This window comes from Nicotiana sylvestris, chromosome 6 (assembly GCF_000393655.2).
Source record: "Nicotiana sylvestris chromosome 6, ASM39365v2, whole genome shotgun sequence".
Taxonomy (NCBI): domain Eukaryota; kingdom Viridiplantae; phylum Streptophyta; class Magnoliopsida; order Solanales; family Solanaceae; genus Nicotiana; species Nicotiana sylvestris.
The window spans coordinates 72,611,908-72,625,853 of record NC_091062.1 but is presented as its reverse complement, the minus strand read 5'-3'; the positions used below and the strand labels follow the sequence as shown (position 1 = coordinate 72,625,853).

The window sequence follows — 13,946 nt, the reverse complement described above, 5'->3', positions numbered from 1 at the left end:
TTTATTCGATCACTGGTCTGTAATAATTAATTGTAAATGAATTGGGGGTGATTAGTGGAAAGGGAGGGTAGTTGAAAATTGTGGGTAAAGTTGGGTAGCTAACATGCCTATAGGGTTTATTGTGATTTACATGTGCTGTGTTAGACAACCTGCCTATAGGATTTCTTGGTTGAAATAAATTCTACCTGCTCTACTTCAAATAATTAGACACCATGCCTATAGGAGTAAAGTAACTGAGGTTCAGTTCTCATTACATCATGTATTCAAATTTATCTCCTTAGAACTCATGCCTATAGAATTTAAAATCAACTTTAATAATTAGAGATCATTCCTATAGGATCTAAATCAGCTTTAATAATTAGAGATCATGCCTATATGATCTAAATCAGCTTTGATTATAGAAATCATGCCTATAGGATCTAAAATCAGTTTTGGTCAGATCTAAAATCAGTTTAACTTTAACTCATGCTTGTAGTTTCTGAATCAGTTTAATTAACCAACCCACTCGTTTCTTCAACGTTGTGTTAGTTAACATCACTAGAAAGCATGCCTATAGGATCTTAATTGTCTATTTAAAACCGTTTACTATTTTACTGCATTCCTGATCAATGATTAGATACCATGCTCATAGGATATCACTATTACCCGCCTAGGCAAACCTGTAAGGCGACTAAAACTCTGTAAACTGTAAAATTACGCTCTATTATCTGTGACTGCTCATATTCAATAGGTCTAAAATCAGTAGGCAAACTGAATAGGTCTTTGACACTTTGGTCCTAACCCAATACTGCATATTCTATACTCACCTAGATATCCTGTTCTAGGGCTTCTTTTTAAATACCTAAAACTGTATGTAAGACGTGCACTTGCCTGCTCTATTTGTGGAGGTAAAACTTGAGCCTTTAATTGTTCTCTTTTAGTCCAGTCATAATTGTTTTGATTGTCGCCTAGATTTTTCTCCTTTAAGTACCATAGGATGGTCTAGAACTACCCAAACTAGAGGTACTAAATACCTCCAGGCCACAAGGAAGGGACGTGTAGTGCACACATAGGGTATCTTTTGAGGTTGCTAGAACGCTTTAGGCTATGACCAAGGGGGAGAGAATTGGTTAGTAAGGATATGATGACAGCTCACTAATGACATGTGTAGCCCCTCATTGAGGAGTGATTATCGGGCATTGCATGGGTATGATTTTGTAGGCTAACCAGCCTAGGACCCCTCTCTCCCAATTCCTATGTGTTCTAAATGAACTTCCTTTTCTTTATATATATATCAAGTTATTCAAACCTCTCCTTTGCTTCCATTACCTGAATCATACATGTGTTTAGAATGTGAAAACATGCCTTTATTTACGAATATGTGTTGAAATTGTTTACTTGTAAAATGACTAATTCACATAGTTTAAGTTCGGCTAGGACCCACCATTGTGGACCACGAGGGGTGCCTAACACCTTCCCCTCTAGGTTATTTCGAGCCCTTACCCTAATCTCTGGTAATGCAAACTAGTTCATGAGTTAATTACTCTAGGTGCCCTAACACAACATAATCCGTTTGGTGGCGACTCTTCAAATACCCAAATTCCCAAAAGAAAACGAGTTATTCCCCCCATGAATGTCGGAACCCAGACACTTCCCCGACAAAAAGGAAAAAAAGGGGGCGCGACAGCATGGCGACTCTGCTGGGGATATTTTTAGGCTCTTACCGGAATGAACTTATTTTTGTGAATTAGTCCAAGCATGCTCCATCCCACGTACTCTTTCCCCTTATTTGAATTTAACTGTCTATTTTCAAGCATTTACGATTCTTTTATTCCTGAAACTGACTTGTCTCTTTGTTTTCTTTTTCCGTAACTGTCTTTCACTTATTTAAATACTGCATTTATCATTTCTTTTTTTTACATGCAAATACTTGACAACATGCTATTTATTGTTGCATAAATCATGCTCAACATCATATTCCTCTCGTGCGTAATTAATCCTATAGCAACGCTTGATGAGTGTTTGTACTCTTCCTATATATCACCCTTTAAATTCGGAAAGACATATTTGCGGTAAAACTATTCAATCAGCGGTCTGTTCGACGGTTCCGTGCCTTTACCCATGAAGTTGTCCGCTTGAGGGTCCCAGTCTAGACCTCTATAGCAGCCTTACTCTGATTAAATTGTACATGCATCATGGTCAAACCTAGCCGGATTAATATGTTGTCCGCATAATAACCTTTTAAGACAAGCCTTGTCCCAAGTCCATCGGGTTTTCCATAATCCCAACGGACGTAACCATGATTATGTGCATTAATTTGGGGAAATAAGTGCCAATATGCTAATCATTACTGTATATATAGACGAACCTGAAGGGGAAAATGACCTAACTCTCTTTGTTTTGCAGATAATGAGGCACGAAGTCCCCAAATTTGGTATGGTTGGTAGCATACCTTTACTCTTGCTAGATTGGCGGAGGGATCCTCTTTCATGTGACAAAAACCATGTGAAACAAGTTTTAGGAAACTTGCCTTCTCTATTGGATCTTCAGCCCAACAAAATGCTGATCGAGGCTGCAACTATGTTCTGGGACAAGGAAAGGGCCGTGTTCTATTTTGGGAACATAGAAATGACTCCCCTTCTAAAAGAAATATGAGGATTTGATGGGTTGCCTTGGGATAGCACTGCTAGGGGATTTCTGAAGATGATAGAGCTGAAGAAAAATGACAACTTGAAATGCGTAAGGGACTCCTACATACCTTTTGAGTTCCTTTATGAAAGATATGGCCACAACATCTCTTACCGCATTTTTGATGATGAGTTCTCAATCACTTCTTTAGGTTGGATTCATCATAGGGTCTTCGTGTTTATTATGTGTTTCTTGGGCATGCTGGTATTCCTAATCCAAGGGGATAGAATCCATACTTGGCTGGCTATGCTAACCAAAACTCTGATGGACGGGATCGAGGGGGAGACATACACTATCATCCCTATGATCGTTACAGACATGTACCTGGCTTTGGAGTGATGTCAGAAGGGGTTCAGGTTCTTCGAGGGTTGCAACTTGCTGCTACAAGTCTGGTTGTTGGAACATCTCCAAAAGGGACAATACCGTCAAGAATTTCCGCGAAGACCGTGGAATGATCACATAGCCTTCCATCATCCCAAAAGAATGAAATATATCCCAGACATGTTTGCTCAGCCAGAGGACGCCGTGGGATGGGTACAACTTTTGGAAAATTTGATCGAGGATCAAGTCCAGTGGATGTTTGACTGGTTCCCTACCGATGAGTTCATCATCAGATCCAGAGATTTTTCACACTTGGTGTTGATTGGGTTGAGGGGCATATACCCTTATGCTCTTCTCAGTATAAAGAGACAAGAAGGCAGGAGACAAGTCATACCACAGGTCATTAAAATGTGTCACTTCAGAGCCAATTTCAAGGTGATGCCATCCCGTATAAGAATGAAGCACAACACATGTGGACCTTGAAGATTATTGTGGAGAAGGATACTATTGAGCCAGACCGATATCACGCGGGCCACTCATACCTTTACCCTTTATGGTTGGAGGACAACATAACTGGGGTCGTTGAGCCAAGTGCTGGGCTAGGAAACAGGGTCATAGACGAGGTTGCTAAAGCAGAGGTAAAGTACAACAAGCTACGAAAAAGAGTTCGAGAGTCTAAAGTTGAGAATATGACACTGCATAAGGCTGATATGGAGATGATTAATGAGTGGAAAGAAAGAGCTGTTAAATCCAGCGAGAGGCTGGAATATCTGGAGTACAGTTTAATGGAGTTGGAAGGGAAGATAAGAAAAAGGGTCACTGACTGCTAGAAAGCTAAGGGAAATGAAAGAGGGCATTTGGCAAGGGCATTCCTACTGCTGAACCTGCGCGAGCTGGGAGAGATCGACAAGAGCATCCAGTCTGCAAAGGGTCCTTCTGGGACCAAGTAGATTGGATTTACTTGCTTTTCAAATGTAATAAGGCCAAGAGCCATTAGTGACATTATCTTATTTAGTTTTGTTTTGGTTTGTTTACTTTTACATTAATGAAATGAAGCAATTATTGGCACTAAATTTCTCCAAGTTTATTTGTCACTAGGATCACCCCAGACACAATGAGGTTCAAAAATTAGGACACGAATTTACATTCCCACAATTTAAATATTGCAAACATTTCAGAATCCTTACTGACTTGTTTACCTTTTTGTTTTTCTTTATTTCTTTATTCCCACCCCCTAAGATTGGTTCGCTCATACTAGCATCATCAGCATATCACACCAGATCTAGAGGCCTTCCACTTCCTCCTCCTCCAAGTAATACAAAAGGCAAAGGAAAAGCAAAAATGGGCGACTTAAGTGGTATTCAAAAGGATAATGCGAAGAATGCAAAAACTTCAGACGGTCGGAGTACTCCGTCACCAAATGATCTAGTCTTGAGGTTGGAACAAAAAATATTAGAGCTATAGGGAGAGCTTGAGCATGTCCGCAACTTGGCAAACTTATCACTCACCCTGAATGTCCCCGACATAAACCAACAAAACACAAAGAACCCAGCACCTCCTCAAAATACATCAAACCAACATCCATAAAACCCTCCTACACCGCATCAATACGCAACCCCACCTCAAAATCTCAATCACCTACCAATACCAACTCTGCCATAACATCACCATCAACTAACTTAGTACCCACCAACCACCACTTATCACATTCCCCAGAACACACCACAACCCATTCCTGAACCTTAAAACTCAACCAATAACCACCATTACACCCAAGCACCTGACACTCACCAAAATAACCCCATATATGTGGAAACCGTACCTCACTCTATCTAACTAATATCCTATACACCAAAATCCTCCGAGAAGGACCTTCTCATTAAAAGCATAGCTGAAGAACTCAAGAAGTTGACGAGTCGAGTTCAGGGTGTCGAAGGCGGCAAAGGAATAGAAGGTTTGAACTATGAAGATTTATGCATACATCCAGATGTAGAACTGCCAGAGGGTTACAAACCTCCCAAGTTTGAAATGTTTGACGGTACAGGTGATCCCAGAGTTCATTTGAGGACTAATTGTGACAAACTTTTTGGGGTCAGAAAGGATTCAAGGATTCAGATGAATCTCTTTATGAGAAGTCTTACGTGAGATGCTTTGTCCTGGTACATCAGCCAGGATCCTAAGAAATGGTCCAACTGGGTGAGTATGGCGTTTGACTTCATGGACTGATTCAGGTTCAATACAGAAAATGCACTAGATGTTTTCTACATTCAGAACCTTAAGAAGAAGCCCACCAAAACTTTTCGTGAGTAAGCTACTCGTTGGAGGTCAGAAGCAGCCAAAGTCAGGCCATCTTTGGACGAGGAATAGATGAACAAGTTCTTCGTCAGAGCATAAGATCCACAATATTATGGAAGGTTGATGGTTATTGAAAATCATAAATTCTCTAATATCCTCAAAGTCAGAGAAAGAATCGAAGAAGGAATCAAGAGCAGGATAGTGACAAATTTTGAGGCATTACAGGCCACAATAAGGCTTTACAATCAGGCGGCATAACAAAGAAAAAAGACGTTGGGGCAATAATGGTAGCTCAAATCCCGAAACACTTACATATCAAACACCTCCACCCACATATCAAACACCTCCACCCACATACCAAGCACCACCACCCACATATCGACCTTCATCTCCCAGATATTTCCAACTAGCCACTGCCTATCATACCTATAATTCCCAACCATCTCATTTCCAATCACCTCCAACTCGCCAAAATTTTCCAAGACCATGACCAAACTTTGACCATAAGCCACCCAGATAGCATAGTGCTATTGCTGAACCCATCGACCAGTTGTATGAAAGGTTGAAAGCCACTAGTTACATTACCCCTATTCCTGCTGTGGCATTAGAGAATCCATCCCAATGGGTTAACCCAAACAAAACCTGTGCATATCATTCCGGTATGAAAGGGAACAACATTGATGAGTGCCGAATATTGAAAGATAAAATCCAGACACTGATTGACAATAAGATTATACATGCGAAAGAAGTTGCGCCCAATGTCCGCACCACCCCCTCCCGGATCATAGGGGTAGCAGGATACATGTGATTGAAATTGATAAAGAATGGGATCCGGAGGGGTTAGTTGGGCTTATTCGAGAAGGCGATGACTTTAAAATTGCAGTCACACTTACTCCTATTGTAGTGTAGACTCAGTCACCGATCGAAGTTAAGATAGCTGCATCAGTTCCATTTGAGGTAGAGGTAGCTCCAGCTGCGGCCACCCCTGTTCCATTTGAAGTAGAAGTGGCCACACCGTTCATGGTGACATTATCAACCACACCTCCTTTCGACTCAAAGAAATACCCTGGGATTATTTTGCAGAGGTTAGGCGAAAAGGAAAGGAAAAGATGGAGGAATCCGATGCTACACAAGGAAAGACCTGGACCGGGAGGATCTATACACCTGAACACTTGGGAGGACAAAGTAAGGATGCTTCTACCAAACAACCTATCATTGAAACAGGACCAGATGACCTTTGGAGGAAAGTACAAGCAAGGGACTATTCTGTCATTGATCATTTGAATAAAACCCCAGCTCAGATATTCATACTGTCACTATTGCAAAATTTAGAGGCATACAAGAATGCTTTGATGAAGGTGTTGAGTGAAGCTTATGTACCCAACAATATCACCTGCGGAGAGATGGCCAATATGGTAGGGCAGGTGCTGGAAAGTCATAAAATAATCTTCCACGAAGATGGGTTGCCGCCTGAAGGGTTGAATCACAACAGAGCATGGCATATCACAGTGCAATTTGAAGATAAATTCATTTCTAGGGTCTTGATTGACGGAGGTTCAAGCCTCAATATTTGTCCGTTGGATACTCTAAAAAGTCTGGGCAAATGTTTCCATGAAATATAGGCAGGGAGCATGAACATGAAAGCTTTCAATGGGTCCCAAAGGGCCACGATTGGGGAAATTAATCTTTGTCTACAGATGGGGTCAACTTGGTTCGACGTTGAATTTCAAGTGCTCGACATATCAGCCTCATACAATCTTCTGTTAGGCTGACCATGGATACATGCCGCCGGAGCTGTGGCTTCCACACTACATCAAGTTGTGAAATTCGAATGGAACCATTAGGAGGTGATCATTCATGGAGATAGGAGTAACCCCATTTACACCAGTTAAACCATCCCGATTATTGGAAACAGAAGAAGGTTAGAAGGGGAAACCCATCATCACATCGAACGTGTCAATGCCATCGAGAAAAACAAATGGTAGAGTAGCAAAATAGAAAGTATACTGGCATAGTTTGGGTATGAACCTAGCAAAGGGTTTGGGAATAATCTCCAAGGTATTACTAAGTCGATACAGTTGAAGCGTCATGGTACTACCTTTAGGCTCGGATATCAGTATACATGGCAGGAGTATAATGATTGGTCGCCTCTATAGTGCGGACCTTATTACCCTCTCGAGTAACCGGTGCCGCATCTGGATTAGACTTTTCACCAAGCTGACACAATATGGGGAACTGTAGAAGAAGAAGCATTAGCTGGGCTGAGATATCTATTTTTGGAGGATGAAGGCATGGACTACAGTGCAATAAATGAGGAGGAGGAGGAAGAAGGTCTCACTATTTAGACTGTGGAGAAGGGAGCTGTTCTTAGGAACTGGACCGCCACACCATCCCGGGCCCGCCGAGTCCCTAGGTAGCTTGGCAGATTTTATTCCTATAGCCATTCTAGGAATTTAAGATTTTTAATTTTATTTTAAGATTCACTTGTTTCAAAATAAATGCTCGATTCATCGAGCCGTACTCATTTGGATGTTTTAAGTATTAATCAAATGCATTGCTCTTTCTTATTTATTATTATCTTTCATATTTTTGTTTCTACAACGTTATTGTTACTTTTCTTGATGAACCGGTGACTGTGACATGTAACGAGGCAACGCAACATGAGAATAGTGATTCGGATGAAGAAGATGAAATACCTGAGAAAGTTGTTAGGGAAGTTGAAAACTTTGAGAATAAGCCTAAGTCCAACCTGGACGAAACCGAAGTAGTAAATTTGGGGGACGACTAGATCGTCAAGGAGACTCGCATCAGCATTCACTTATCGCCGACAAAGAAATAAGAATATATCCATTTTCTAAAGGAATATGAGGAAATTTTCGCATGGTCATATGATGACATGACTGGTTTGAGCACGTCCATAGTAGCTCACAAGTTGCCTTCTAATCCCATATGTCCACCAGTGAAGCAGAAACTCAGAAACTGCAAACTAGATATGAGCCTAAAATCAAGGAGGAAGTTACTAAGTAGATCAAAGCCAAGGTTCTCAAGGTGGTTGAGTACCCAACTTGGTTAGCCAACATTGTGCCAGTTCCGAAGAAAGATGGGAAAGTCAGAGTATGTGTTGACTATCGGGATTTAAACAGAGCTAGTCCCAATGACGACTTACCACTGCCAAATATACACATCCTGATCGGCAACTGTGCCAAGTATGAACTCCAATCCTTTGTGGATTGCTTCGCAGGCTATCACCAGATTTGGATGGACGAAGAAGACTCAAAGAAAACTGCTTTTATGACACCATGGGGGTATACTTCTACAAGATTATGCCATTTGGTCTGAAGAATGCTGGGGCTACTTACATGAGGGCCATGACAACCATCTTCCATGATATGATACACAAAGAAATAGAGGTGTATGTGGACGACGTCATTATCAAATCCAAGAGGGCCACAGATCACATAGTAGACTTGAGAAAGTTCTTTGACAGGTTAAGAAGGTACAACTTGAAACTAAAACCCACAAAGTGTGCATTCGAGGTTCCCGTAGGAAAGTTATTGGGATTCATTGTCAGCCGTCGAGGGATCGAGCTAGATCCGTCTAAAGTCAAGGCTATTCAGGAGTTACCGCTGCCTAGGAGCAAAAAGGATGTGATGAGTTTCCTAGGACGTCTCAACTATATCAGTCGCTTCATAGCACAGTCCACAGTCATATGTGAACCCAACTTCAAGATGCTGAAGAAAGATGCCAAGACAAGCTGGACCAAGGATTGTCAGAAAGCTTTTGACAAGATCAAGGAGTACTTGTCCACACCACCAGTTCTGGTCCCGCCAGAACCAAGACAACCTTTGCTACTCTATCTATATGTATTGGATGGAGACTTCGGATGTGTTCTGGGACAACATGACGAGATAAGAAGAAAGGAGCAAGCCATATACTACTTGAGTAAGAAGTTCACACCTTACAAAGCACGATACTCTCTACTAGAGCACACTTATTGTGCTTTGACTTGGACGGCCCAGAAGTTGAGCCATTACTACTGTGCCTATACCACATACCTCATATCTAGGATGGACCCTTTGAAGTACATATTTTAGAAACCCATGCCAACTGGGAAGCTAGCCAAATGGCAGATACTATTGAGTGAGTTTGATATCGTCTACATAACTCAAAAGGCGTTCGAAGGACAAGCATTGGCAGATACCTTGCTGAAAACCCGGTGGGAGGAGAATACAAACCCTTGAAAACGTATTTTCCTGATGAAGAAATGTTGTTCGCAAGAGAGGACATTACCAAAGCATACGATGGTTGGAGGATGTTCTTTGATGGAGCTTCAAATTTCAAAGGAGTGGGCATTGGAGCAGTTTTGGTATCAGAAACAGGTCAACATTATCTGGTATATGCTAAACTCAGATTTCCTTGCACCAACAATATAGCAGAATATGAAGCCTGCATAATAGGACTCAACATGGCAATCGACATAAATATTTAGGAGCTGCTGGTAATTGGTGATTCAGATTTGCTTGTGCACCAGGTACAAGGAGAATGGGCCACCAAGAATTCCAAAATATTGCCATATCTGCACCATGTATAGGAACTGAGAAAGAGGTTCACGAAAATAGAGTTTCGACATGTGCCCAGAATTCAGAATGAGTTTGCTGATACATTGGCCACTTTGTCATCCATGATACAACATCCAGATAAGAATTTCATTGATCCCATCCCAGTAAGAATCCATAATCAACCGGCTTACTGTGCTCATGTTGAGGAAGAGACGGATGGAAAGCCTTGTTTCCATGACATCAAGGAGTATTTGGCGAAAGGAGAATATCCGGAGCATGCAAACCAAATTCAGAAACGCACACTCTGGAGATTGTCCAATCACTTCTTCCACAGCGGAGAAAACTTGTACAGGAGAACTCCTGATTTGGGATTGCTAAGATGTGTCGATGCAAAAGAAGCTTCTAAGATACTTGAAGAGATACATGCGGGGACCAGCGACCAGCCATGAATGGTTTTGTCTTGGCCAAGAAGATACTTATGGGCGGTTACTTTTGGATGACCGTGGAGACAGATTGGGTCCAGTATGTCCGCAAATGCTACCAATGCCAAGTGCATGCTGATATGATAAAAGTGCCGCCAAACGAGCTCAATGCAACAAGCTCACCTTGGCTATTTACCGCTTGGGGAATGGATGTCATTGGTCAAATTGAGCCCACTGCTTCAAACGAGCACAGGTTTATTCTGGTAGTCATTGATTACTTATCAAAATGGGTAGAGGCTGCATTTTACAAAGCTTTAACCAAGAAGGTCATTGCAGACTTTGTCAAAGATCGTATCTTTGCCAATTCGAAGTTCCCGAGTCCATTGTTACTGATAATGCTGCCATTCTCAATAGTGATATGATGAAAGCCATGTGTGAAACTTTCAAAATCAAACACAAGAATTCCACAGCCTATAGACCTTAGATGAATGAAGCCGCCAACAAAAACATCAAGAAGATACTAAGGAAGATGGTAGAAAATCACAAACAATAGCACGAGAAGCTTCTTTTTGCTCTATTGGGGGTACCTCACTATAGTTAGCATATCAACCGGAGCAACTCCCTACATGCTGGTTTATGGTACCGAGGCTGTCATCCCAACCGAGGTAGAGATTCCTTCTTGGAGAATCATACAGGAAGCTGAACTCAGCGATGCAGAATGGATAAGGAACCGCTATGAAAAATTGGCCCTAATAGATGGAAAAAGGATGAATGCAGTATGTCACGGTCAACTTTGCCAGAACAAAATGTCTAGATCTTTCAACAAAAGGGTCAAACCAAGGCAATTTGCACTAGGACAGCTAGTGCTGAAGAAGATCTTCCCACACCAAGATGAAGCCAAAGGGAAATTCTCTCCCAACTGGCAGGGTCCTTACATGGTTCACAGGGTGATAATAGGAGGAGCACTCATAATTGCAGAGATGGATAGAGAAATCTGACCAAAACCAATCAATTCTGACGTAGTCAAGAGATACTATGCTTAGACTATCTATATTTCCTCATATGATGTAATTGAACTATGCTTGACCTGATTCCCGTTTAAGAGGGGATACGTAGGCAGCCTTATGGGTTCGGTCATATCATAATAAAATTTCCATTTCCCCCAAAATCAGAAACTGGGGCAGAATTTTGAGGAGGACCCTCAAAATTTCGGAGCAAGTCCAGCCAATGCAAACATATGCCAGACGATCAGAAATCATTTAAGAAGCTGGGGCAGAATTTTAAGAAGTATTCTCAAAATTCCGAAGAAGGCTCAACAAGGCTTGGCCGAAGGATCATCCACTAAACTGGGGCAGAATTTTGAAGAGGACCCTCAAAATTCTAACATGAGGAAGCTGCAATGTCTCTGAAATGTGTTGCAGTCACTAGTTCCTCTAAAATTACTTGATATTTCAATATGTTTCTAAAACAACTCTATTTTCACCAATAATTGCATATTTTCGAAAACTCTATTTTCGTAACAGTCAGGTTACCATGGGGAAAACTCTGAATTAAGACCTCCAGAACGGAACAAAGCAAGGCCAGCAGACAAAGGCACAAACCAACCTCCCCTCACAAAACTTACAATTTTGGTTTGAACGCAGGCACATCTGACGTAGCGATAGCATTTGTGAACATGTATACACAAAGCAAAATCGCGGGCCATCAGACACTAAATATATCTCCAGCTAAGAAATACACTACTCTTATTTGCTACTCGATTAAACCATGTCCCCCATATCTGTATGAGGCTAATCCCTGCCTCCATACTTACATGAGGCTAATCATTGCCTCCATATTTGCATGAGGATAATCCTTGCATCCACACCGCATGAGGCTAATCATTGCCTCCATATTTGCATGAGGCTAATCCCTGCCTCCATATTTGCATGAGGCTAATCCTTGCCTCCATATTTGCATGAGGCTAATACTTGCCTCCATATTTGCATGAGGCTAATACTTGCCTCCACACCTGCATGAGGCTAATCCTTGCCTCCATATTTGTGTGACGCTAATCCTTGCCTCTGTACCTATATGAGGCTATTCCTTGCCTCCGCACCTGCATGAGGCTAATCCTTGCCTCCATATTTGCATGAGGCTAATCCTTGCCTCCGTACCTGCATGAGGCTAATCCTTGCCTCCATACCTGCATGAGGATAATCCTTGCGTCCATATTTGCATGAGGCTAATCCCTGCCTCCATATTTGCATGAGGCTAATCCTTGCCTCCACACCTGTATGAGGTTAATCCTTGCCTCCATATTTGCATGAGGCTAATCCTTGCCTCCCTACCCCAATGAGGCTAATCCTTGCCTCCACATCTGCATGAGGCTAATCCCTGCCTCTATACTTGCATGAGGCTAATCCTTTCCTCTATATCTATATGAGGCTAATCCCTGCCTCCATATTTGTATGAGGCTAATCCCTGCCTCCATATTTGCATGAGGCTAATCCCTGCCTCCCTATTTGCATAAGGCTAATACCTACCTCCATACTTGCATGAGGCTAATCCTTGCCTCCACACTTGCATGAGGCTAATCCTTGCCTCTATACTTGCATAAGGCTAATCCCTGCATGAGGCTAATCCTTGCCTCCCTATTTGCATGAGGCTAATCCCTACCTTCACATTTTCATGGGACTAAGCATTGTCCCTCTTTGCATGAATATTGCTATATTCCAGTACTATCTATTTTCTTTTCAATCGGACCAAGCCCTGCCCTTCATTTCACAAGACTAAGCCTTTTCTTGTTAACATGATATTATTGCATCTCATTGGTTGAAATATCACCAATCTATCCATAGGTGTCATAGTCTGAAAGGCATCATCCTCATAGTCGGAAGACAACATACCATGGCCTGAGGATCCCTCAAATTTGCATATCATTATTCAAAGGCGTCATGGTTCAAAGGCACCATCTGCATGGCCCGAGAACATCATTTCATGGCCTAAAAATCCCTCACTAAACAATTCATGGCTAGGACATCATGGTCCGAGGACGTCATCCTTAACCGTCCAAAGACAATTTTCATGGTCCAAAGGGAATCTGCATCATGTTTAAATTTTTGCACAAATATATGTCTGTAGCATCTCTTCATCTACAGGTGACCACTAAGAAACTGCTATCCTAGCAGGAGCGACCTCACTCCATTTCCTTCAACTATCTTAAACCTGGAACACTCACCATAACCACTCTTGCATCCATTCTGAAATCTCGTGTATGTTCTTGCAATGGATTCATCAGTATATTCTGCCAATGAATCCAGAACTACATGTGGCCTGATTCCTGTAAAACCCAGGGATATGTAGGCAGCTCAAAGACCAGAGTCCGGCCTTTGTCTTTCAAAACATCCTATACGGTCAAAATTGGCCATCATTTCTTTACCCAAAAACTCTTTCTTCCTTTCCGGGTAAAGAGGGGCAGTTGTTAATACCCAATTTTTCCTATAATGAGTTCGCCGATGCATTGGCTACCCTGTCATCTATGATACAACATCCAAACAAAAATTTCATTGATCCCATTCCAGTAAAGATCCATGATCAGCCAGCTTATTATGCCTATGCTGAAGAAGCAGCAGACATAAAGCTGTGGTTTCATGATATCAATGAATATTTGGCAAAAGGAGAGTAACCAGAGCTTGCAAAT

At 41.8% G+C, this 13,946-nt stretch overlaps 1 protein-coding gene across 1 annotated transcript; it reads left to right on the top strand.

The window, feature by feature from the left end:
• Positions 1 to 10,470: 10,470 nt before the first annotated feature.
• On the top strand, positions 10,471 to 11,262 carry LOC138870766 (uncharacterized). The gene is made up of 2 exons (XM_070148602.1): positions 10,471 to 10,615; positions 10,862 to 11,262. The coding sequence occupies exons 1-2, from the start codon at positions 10,471 to 10,473 to the stop codon at positions 11,260 to 11,262; spliced, it is 546 nt and encodes a 181-aa protein (XP_070004703.1).
• The last annotated feature ends 2,684 nt before the right edge of the window (positions 11,263 to 13,946 follow it).